Genomic DNA, 10,090 nt, shown 5'->3' with positions numbered 1-10,090 from the left:
TCATCACTTCTGGCAGCTCCCTAAGTTCAGCATGATGACACGGCTCCCTCGGGCTACATGACAGCTGGATAGCGAGGGCAGAGCAAAATCTAACTCAGTGGCCTGGAGTGGACTCTGTGTTGCAGTGGTGAATCCAGCTGTAGACCAAGGCTTGCAGGCCCCTGTGAGCCGAGGTCCCTGTCAGAGGGCTGAGGACCGAGGGAGGTGAGTGGGGAGAGGCTTTCTGGTTGAGTCACAAAGCGAGGCTCCATTCGGACCCCTACTCTGTCCTCTGCCAGCTACAGAAACGAGATGTAAGGCATGTGACCTGAACAGCAGTGCTGAGTGCCAATTCTGAAGGTCACAGCGATGTGCGTGGTAGGGACTCCAGAGCCAGTACCAGCTCCTCACCTAGAGCCCTGGGAATATCCTGCATCTGCAAAGCAGCACTAACCTTATCTGCTCAGGGGGAAATGGGTTCTGAGAGAAAGCTTGGTTATTCCTTTTAAACCCTCAATGGTTTGGGTCCTTTGAGAACATTCTAGAAGTTGAATGTTGAATAGGAGAGAGCATGGGGGATTTTAAGTAAGATCTGCATTCACTGGCAGGGCCTTCGTCTCCTCTTGATCTCTTTCTGTGGTGGTTGTTTGGCTTTGGGAAGCCATAGGCTCCTAGCACTTTTTTTTATTGGAATCCAGGAAACTGGGCTGGTCTTTCCAGAGTTGCTTTCTCCCCACTCTCCACTTCTTTCTTCCTTTTTAAATTTTCTTTCTTTCTTCCTTCTTTCTTTGTCTTTCTTAGACAGGGTCTTGCTATGAAGTTCAGGTTGGCCTTGAGTTCACTTTGTAGTCCATGCTGGTCTTGAACGTGCAACGATCCTCCTGACTCAGCCTCCTGAGTGCTGGGACTACAGCTGCGCACCACCTTGCCCTGCTCTGCGTGTATTTCTTAGAGAAAGGCATGCGACCTTGTGCAGGGCAGTGGTGACCATGGCTGATGCAGTGCGGAGACCATGGTGACCTGTGGGAGGTTAGCAGGGGGTCCTGGGGGCTGTCCTTAGCTACTTCCCTACCAGTTAATAGAAATGGCTAAAAACCTACCACGGGGACACCATTCCTTTGACTTAGCACTTTGCGTAAGAGAAGCTAGCGTGTGTTAAGATGGGAAAAAGGGGAATCTGAATTGTCCTGTGTAGGGTGTTGATGCGGCGGGTCAAGGTGGGAAATGACTGCTATGAAAATAGGCCCAGAAGACACATATTGGTGTCATTAGTAGCCGAGTAGAATTCCCCTGGGGCATGTGTGTACACACACTTGCATGTACACACACACAAATATACAGTTTAGGACCAGCATGTCGCAGCCCAAGAAACTAGCTTGAGAAGAGTTTTCCCTTGAAAAGTCATTTTATTAACTGATTTTTTTTTTTTACAAAAATAAACAATTTAATAAACAAGAAGTATAAAAACTTCTGGATATGCAAACTCCAGGAGGGGGGAAAGCCTGGCTTGGGCTGCTCTGCGGCTTTCACTGAAAGCAAATGAGGCAGAGAGGCCCCGGCCCCACCCCCACTCCAGGTCCTGGCTCAAACCGCAACCTGCTCCTCCTCCTCCCCAGTCTTGGCTCATTTGGACGCCTGTGCCCTGGCTCCTAACCCCCGGGATGGCCTGGAAGCGTCCTCTGTCAGGGGCCACAGCCAGGCTCCCACATCCCAGAGCACTCCCAGTGCCACGTCTTCCGAATGGAGCTGGGCTGAGAGGACGTTCTGAGTGACTGTCCCAACGCAGCCCCTGCCCGCCGTGGCCCATGCAGCAGCAGCACCCGGGCTTTGGCTACATTCTCACATGGGGAACACAGTGATGGGGCCGCTCACGGAACTGTCCCTGTTCAGACCTGCCTGAGCCTGGCTTGCCCCCCAGAGCACTGGGGGAGCCATCAGCCCCTCCACCACCAACTCCTGGCCTGGGAGCTGGCAGTCTCACACCTGGGCTGGTAAACTCACATTTTAACATTTTGCATTATTGCACGTTTGTCGTGGTCACGTCAGTCTGTCTGGGATGTCAGCACTCTCTGCAGAGCTTTCCGGGTGACACGCAGTGCTGCTGGTGCGAATCTCTCCTGCCGCAGGCATGCCCCAGCTGGCGAGGATGGTCAGCTGGTCGGCGGAGCCCTCCAACAGGTCAGCCGGGGGCCCTCACATAGGTGGTCTTGCTGGGATCAGGGGCCACACGGCTCCATCCAGTTTTGAAAAAGACCAGCTTCCGACCTGTGGTGGAGGTGAGAGATAACAGGTCTGCGTGTTTCTGACCCTGGAGGTGGAGCTGCTCTCCTGAGGCTCCTGCTACCTGGCAACCTCTAGACAAGTCCAAATGCCTCTCTCAGGATGGCCTCTCCCCGTGGCTCACCTGTCCAGGTGGTCTGGTTGGTGACCACAAAGGCACTGCACTGAGCATGGCTCTCACAGACGTCCACAGCTTCGGCCAGGTTGAACACAGACAGGAGGCAGCCACCGTGGTGGTAGGACGGCCAGCATCTGTAATCCTCCTGAGGGATGGTGCTGTTTGGGATGCGCCGGTACTCTGGAGGGGGAGAGGGGAGCCACAAGCAAAGGTGAGGACACCGTGCCCAGGGGCAGCACTGAAGCACTCGCTGAGGGAGGCTGCAGGACTCATTTCCTGCCCAGCACCGCCAGGGTGGAGGTGCTTGCAGCCTCCATTGCTCAAACTGGGTCGCTTGCCCATGCAAGGTAAAGCACAGCCTTAGTTTTAGGGAGAGGTGGGCAAAGGCCTGGGCTGGTCACCTATACAGAGACACCAGCTATCCAGGGGAGCTGCTCAAGTCTGGCCATTCTAGACTCGTAGGACTGGGCTTCCCAGACTTACACATCAGAATCCGGGGTGGACCCCGAGGCCTGCATTTCTCACCGGACTCTGACCCTGTGAGTATAGACATCCCACGTAGACCTGGCCAGTTCAGAGTGCCTTCAGCCTAACTTTCTCCTGCCCTTGAGGAGAGAGGTTAGGTAAGCTGCTTAGATAGGCTGGAGGCAGTCAGGGAGTTCTGGAGTCAAGCAGCATGTGAATGACCCAGAAATGCAAAACATCCATGGCTAGGCTGTTTTGGGAGAGCAGCTCTCCCCATGATTCAGAGAGCTACAGAGGCCACGAACATACCTTGCATCGGGAAGCAGCTCCTTAGAAGGCCTCTCATTCACCCCTCGCTTCCCATTGCTTGGGGACCCCCAGATTTGGACTGATAATGTAGCAGCCCTGGGCCTCTGGTCACCCCGCCCTCCGGCCTCCTTCTCCTGCCAGGGGCTAGACCAAAGTCCAGGACTGGCTGTGATTTATGGCTCCATAAACTGCGTCCTCAGGGACAGAGCCAGCCATTGTTCACCTCGTTAAACTTTATTTACAGGGCTAACGAGGGCTCCCCCACCCCTAGGACTGACCAGGGCTCCCTGAATACAGAGGCTGCCCACCTCTTGGCCCTGCCAACCATGGCTAACCCCAAGACTTCTGCAAAGGGACCACAACCTGGAGCTGGTGGCTAAAAGCCTCCTCCGCCTGGGAAGAGCCTGCGTTGGGGCTGGCTTCCGCCTGACGCCCCTGCACCTCCAGCCAGCTGTCCTAGCCTGGGGAGTGCAGAGGAAGAAAAGAAGCACACATACACACCGTGCTCCAGCTGCGCACTAGGAAGTGTGCCAATTGCTTTTACACACTTCACCTGCCACTTAATCCCCACAAGAGCTGAACCCAATCCACAGATGAGAAAAGTGAGGCTCCCAGAGCAAGTCACACAGCCACAGAGGGGTTCACAGGCACGCAGAGGACGGGGTCAGGGCCCACCCCTCTTCAATGTAGGACAAAAACTGCTCCAATTTGCTTGGGGTCTCAAACTGAAGGCTAAATAGTTTTCGTATTACTCCAAGTAAGCCTTAGCATACACTGGACAGGTGGGTCCCCAAAGAGAAGCCGAGACACTCTGCCCAATTGGAGAGCTGCCACCCACTGTTTCTGTCTCCTGGTTCCTGGCTGGGGCCACTCACCAGCGCCGCTGCTTGCTGAGGAGTTCTGCAAATACTGCCCGCTCTGGTACAGGTGTAGCACTGTCTCCAGCTGGACCAGAGTCTCGTCCACTCCCCAGGTGAGCTCTCCTGCAGAGGGTGGTGTTGCTGCCAGGCTGCCTGGGCTCCTGCTCCCTCCTGCAGTAGGTACCAGTGGCCGCCCCTCCTTCCCTCCAGGGCCCAGGCCCAGATGCCTGGGGAGGGCCTTTACTACACAATGCTGGCCTGGGCAAAGACTTCTGGGCCCTGTTTTGCCCTGGGTCACTCCTGATGTCACTCTGGCTGGGGGAAGGCCAGGGAGGGGAAAGTGGAGAGGGGAAAGGGGAAAGGAAAACTCACCCGAGGCATTGACGATAGTGTCCAGCAGAGGCCGGAGGGAAGGCGGGGCACTGTGGGGCAGGAGGTATGTGAAGAAAAATCTGTGGCAGAGAGGAACAGGGGCTCAGGGACACAGGCTCTGACACATCCTTCTCTGATCCCAACCTAGCCGGCCTGATCCCTCAGTCCCAGTGACCAGTCACGCCCCAGGGTATCCCAGTCCTCAGAACGAGTCTGGACTCAGCTAAGATCACAGTTAACTTTAGGTCATACGGAGACCTGAGGCCTGTTTTTCCCCTCTTCCTTGATGGCCAGCCGATGCTGCCCCCAGGCTGACCTCAGCATCAGAGCAGCCCAGAGTCAGTGCTTCTCAGCCATGAGGGCTTCAAAGAGGTCCAGAGCCAGGCGGGAAGGGAAAGAAGGGTCCTACCAGCCTGAGGCCCTGAGTCGGGCACTATTTTAAGAAGCCTCCAGCTGCCACCCTCCAACCCAGATTCTCCTTGGAGCTGTCTATTTTTAGCTCCGTCCTCTGAAGCCTGAACATTCCCTCTTAACTGGCCAGGCAGGAACCTTTCCCTGCCCCAAGGCCATCTCAGCCAAGGTTGAGCCTGCACCCTCACTGAACCCTGCACTGGCTCTCGCTGAGCTGTGCCCTCCCGGAAGCTACTGAGCATGTAGTGGAGCTCACCTGTAGGCATTGTAGAGGTTCCGCTTCTCATTCATGCCCTCACACCAGCCTTGGGCTGAACACGGCAGGGTGAAGTTCCTTGCTGGAAATTCAAGTACGCAGTCGGCGTTGCTTGTACACGGGGTCTCTTCCACGCGTGCGTCATCTAGGTCCGTCACCTTCAGCTCCCCATCCACAAGGACAAACTGCCGAGGGCGGAAGTCCAGCAGAGTGACGGAACCCAGTGGGGAGTGGGCCAGGTGGTGGAGGAGGCGACCCAGGCTGAGGCAGATCTGAAGGCAGACACAGGGTTGAGAGGGCTGGCTGGACTGTGCAGAGACGCCCTTTGGGGCTGCGGACTTAGCCCAGAGCTCAGCCTTTTGGTTCTCTAAGCCTCAGGGCTCAGGGAAGGTGAGCCCAGCCGCCTTCAAGGTCATAATGACTCTAACTGATTAACCCACAGGCTGGGCTGACCCTGCAGATAGCACGAAGTGGGTGGGAAACAGCAGCAGTGCTCTGGGGATAACGACTCTTCCCCTTCCCCATGCTCCATCCTGAGGGTGATGGGGACAAAGCAAGGGCCAAGCTGACCTGAAAGTGACTTGTGGTCCTGAGAGATGGGCCCTGCTGCAGTGGCTGTGTGTTTGTGTGTGTGGGGGTGGTCGGGCATGCTGAAAGCAGCAGGGTGCACAATGTGAAGCTCCTCTCCTCTTGCTTCCTTTTTTAACCCTTTGGCCAAGGGCCGAGGCAGCCTGTGCCCTGCCTCCCCCCTTCTCCCTCAGCCCAGGAGGAGTCCAAACTGCTCTGGAAGGCTGGCCTTCTAAGGAGAACCATCCCATTCAGGAGCCTTCCTTCCTGCTCACTCGGAATCGGTCCTCCCAGGAAGTCTGCAGCAGCTGGATCATTTCCACTGGGGCGCCCAGCTCCGTGATGGTGGTCAGCGTGTCAGGGATGTCTTCGCTGTCCTGGTAGCAGTAGCCATAGAGCTGGGGAAAACCCAGGGCAGGTCATTAGGTCACAGGGTGGGGGCAGGGACCCAGAAGGGCTCTGCCCCCAGGCCATCCCTCAGGCCTTTGCTTGGGGCTAAGGCCAGCCAAGAGAAACTGAGATAGCTAGAAATAGCAAGAGAAGAGGGCTGTTGCCGTGGAAGTCTGTCCTCTCTCCCACAGCCAGAGTTCCCACTGAGATGGACACATGCAGCCACCGTGTGTTAGGCAGGTGGCAGGCACTGGGCTGAACATACTACATGCAGAATTCACTTCTTACAACCACCCTAATGGGAACAGTGGGCACTACTGTTATCTCTCCTTTCAGGAGGGGCAAGTGATCCGGAGAGGCTAAGCTGCAAGACTAAAAAGTACAAGAGCTCCTGTGTGCCACTCACATTCTACAACCTTGTTCCTTTAAAGAATGCTGGGTCCTAGTGTGCACCTCCTCCTGGCTTCACTCTCATTCTACTCATCATCCCCACCTGGAGCCTCTTCTTTGCTCTGTTTGGGTCTTGCAGGAGGAAATGCAAAGAGGCACAATTCTGGATGTTCCTTGCCAATGTGGTTCATGTGGATGGCATGGCAGGGGGCACTAATGGTAAGGGATGGTTCTCAGGAAAGACTGTCTCTTGGGGGTATGGTCACAAGAGCTGCCACCCCCATTTCCTGTAAGGAGGGGCTGGAACCACCCGGCTGGCCAGGGAAGAACAGCTAGATATTGTCACTCACACCTACACCAGTGGCCAAGGGAATCCCGTGTCTCTTGATCCTCAAGCCTCGGAATGGGCTCTAAACAGCCACCCTGTAGGGCAGGAGCACAAAGGCTGAGTTGTCCAGTTGACTCGAGACAGCAGAGAGCTACATGGTAGACGGGCGGCAGAGGAGATGCTGAGCCTGCTGGCTAGATGTCCCTGCACACTGCCACCCCTCCTGCCAACAATTGCGTGTTCCCAGCCCCACTGCAGGCCCGCAGGTGCCCCTCTTCTCCTCAGAAGCCAGCTGCCCCTGTCCTGTGACAGAAGAGGAGGCACAGCTCAGTGCTGGGGCATGAGACTTGGGGGGGGGTCAGAAGACAGTTCTAGGCATCCTCTTGTTTCTCTTTCTCTACCCCCACATTAGTCCAAGGAGGCCCCAGACCTGGCAGGGTGGGGGAGGTAAGGGGAGCAGCCCTGAGCCTGGTTCTCATTTTCTTGCCCAGAGTCTGAGCCTTTGTGGGAAACTTCTGAAGGTTATTAAACACCCGGAGGTCGTTAAATGCGCTGTTAACGAGGTATTAATCAACACCCCTCAGGAAAAAATAAAAAGACACCATTAACTCCCCCCCCCCTTTCCCCAGGAAGCGTGAGGTTGAGAGTTTCAGTCACATCTTTTGTCTGGGAGAAGAAATATACTTTAGCATGATCAGAATCTGGGCCTAAGCAGGCCTGGGGCCCATCTGAGGCCTGAAGCCCCCAGGATGACCTGGATGGGGGTGGAGGGGAGGCCTGTGGGCCTTTGACCCTGGGTTATAGTGGCATCTGTGTGCATTCATATGTATGTGTGTGTGCATGCACACATGCATGTACATATTTACACACATGTGCCATAAGACGGAGAAGATCACAGCAGATATAACGGTCTCACCAGGCAGTCTCCTTGGGATCTCTGTGCATGCTGAGCAGTGCCCCGCAGGCCAGGGTATCCTGGGATTTGCTATGAGAGCCCTAAGATTCAACTCTGGACTGTCCAGAGTAGGGGAAGGAACCCCATGGCCTGGGGGACTGGGAACTTTATTAGTGTTTTCTTGCTCCTTCTCAGTTCAGCAAATAGTTAAATGGTTTTGAAGTCTTAAGTGATTAAAAGGTATTAACACAATTCTAATTCTACACACCCATGCTGAAGCTTCTGGAGGTCAGAAACCGCACTGCAGGCTTCCCTGAATGCAAGGGTGGCAGAAGGGGTGCAGGGGATCAAGTACTCCAAAAGCAGTCCCTGAGACACAAATGGGGGACCCCTACTTTTCCCTTTTCAATGGGATTCTCACTACTTTAGCAACTCTTATGCCCTTAATAGCTAACTCTAGCCTCTGACCCTACAGAATAATAAAGCCAGCCTCAGACAGGGTCCATCTTGGTAGGGGAATGGATGCAAACTACTCTGCTGTCATTCTTTTCCTGTGCTGCCTTCAGCGCTACAGGCCTGATGCTACAGAAGAGGACCTCTCTGGGGTCTGTGCTGGGGGCTAGCTGGGTGGCCGTGAGGAAGTTTGGTGAGAACAGTGAGGAAGTTCCTAGAGATATAGGAAGGCACCTCAGAGGTCAAACCTGTTCTACTAGAGGAGGTCCTGAGTCAAAGAACTAACAATGTCCTGCTAAGTCATTCAAGACCTCTCCACCCCCTCAGAATCTGGCCAACACCCCAGGATTTCCAGAAAGTTCCCAAGAGCCCCTGGGAAGTGAAGAGAACAAGATCCTCCCAGTTAGAATGGCCACGTAACCAACTGCTTCCTCCCTGAAGTTCTGGATACAGCGTCAGCCGTTAGCCAAACATAACCAAACACAAGATCAGCTTTGCCCAACCTCCTTCTACTAGCGCAGGGCCCAGACCCCAGTCAGTGTCTGCCATGGAAGGGGTCTCCTGGGGATATGGGAGTGTAAGTAACTTTCTGGTCTATCTCTCTTACTCTGAATTGCCCAACCAGCCCTCCAGGCCTAGGGACCCATCTCATTCCTGAGGAAAAGGCAGAACCCTCACTGGGGCTTCTGGTCAGTTCTGCTGGGCACAGAAAGGTGAGTGAATCTGAGAATCGCGAGAGGTGGGGCGCTTGGACATGACTCCTCACAGATGTCTGCACACACCCTGAGCTCACCCGGCCAAGAACAATCAGGGATTCCCCTCTCTGTCTGCTCAGACATGTGCAAAAGGGAACTGTTTGTCTCCTCCTAGGCAAACTCAAGGACAGAGACCAGGGAGAGAGGAAATGGGGTATAGGGCAACAGTGATGCTGGGATCGTGAGAGCCCAGCTTTAAGTCCTGCTTCGAGGGGACCAGCTGGGGGTCTCATCTCTCTCTACCCCTGCCAAGTGAACAGGGGAAGCAGCGTCTCAGTAGGAAACTGGGCCTCTGGCCTTCTCAACTTTCCAATCTTTTGGCCAAATACACTCCCACAGGGTGACATTTAGACCCTTAGGTCCTCTGTCCACTGGCCTAAGATGCTAAGGCCTCTCCAGAGGCTCAAGTGGACGCACTAGAAGGCCTAGGAGCCCCAGGGTAAGTTTTAGAAAAGGCTGTATATGTTCTCATCACCTTCTCTACTCATTTCCTTCTGCGGCTTCTGGGTGCGGTGAGCATTTTCTGGGAATGAAGCCTGCCACATGGTCCTTCCAGCCCTTCTCAGCCCCAAGTGGAAAGTGAAAGAAGCCTGGTTCAGGTTCTACCAAGAAGGGGTCCCTGTCTCCCCATCTGGGAGCTGACTCAGGCAGGGATGTTGTAGTGCCCTGGTTTGAGGTGTTCAATACCCTCGCTCTAGCTGGGAGCACGGGCTTAAATTCTAAGCCACTTGCCAACCCCCTGGAGTTTTGGACACCCTTCTCCTGAACTGTCTTTAAGGGGGTGTGTAAGCTGAGAAACTCCGAGAACCACTCACCCAAGAGATGGAGGCAGAGTGGAGCAGTGGGAAGCGTGTCAGTTTGGGGCTAAACCTAGCTTAATCTGGGCACCCCATCGCTGAGATGAAGGGGTTTCTTCCAGCCCAGGGTCGGGCCGGGGCACTCCCAGACAGCGCCCTCTCGGAACCCCACCCTCGTACCTGCAGCACGTTGGGGTGCCGCAGCCGCTCCAGCAGCACCATCTCCTTGAGCAGCTTGTGGGCCGCCAGGCGGTAACAGCCTCTCCGCGCTCCGAACTCGCGCACGCAGCTGCCTAGGTCGTGGCCGCCAAAGTCCACCGCCTTGAGCGCCACCGCGGCGCCGCCGGGCAGGCGCACTCGGTACACCGCCTTGGTGTAGCCGGAGCCCACGTACTGCGCGCCGGACACGTTGCGGAGCGCGGCGCAGCCCAGGCGCGGGCCCGGGCCGGGGGAGCCCGCGCCGGG

The 10,090-nt window shown here is 55.5% G+C and overlaps 1 protein-coding gene across 1 annotated transcript; it reads right to left on the bottom strand.

The window, feature by feature from the left end:
- Positions 1-1,371: 1,371 nt before the first annotated feature.
- Positions 1,372-10,090, bottom strand: Pkdcc (protein kinase domain containing, cytoplasmic; the record flags this gene model as incomplete). Its single annotated transcript, XM_004627729.2, has 7 exons — positions 1,372-2,244; positions 2,384-2,557; positions 4,027-4,134; positions 4,384-4,463; positions 5,051-5,322; positions 5,893-6,015; positions 9,806-10,090. Coding segments are annotated over 7 exons (1,128 nt in total), but the record flags the coding sequence as incomplete, so codon positions are not given.

Source organism: Octodon degus, unplaced genomic scaffold (assembly GCF_000260255.1).
Source record: "Octodon degus isolate 3935 unplaced genomic scaffold, OctDeg1.0 scaffold00020, whole genome shotgun sequence".
NCBI classification, from domain to species: Eukaryota; Metazoa; Chordata; class Mammalia; order Rodentia; family Octodontidae; genus Octodon; species Octodon degus.
Note: the sequence above shows the minus strand (reverse complement) of the source record. Positions and strands in the feature narration are given on the sequence as shown.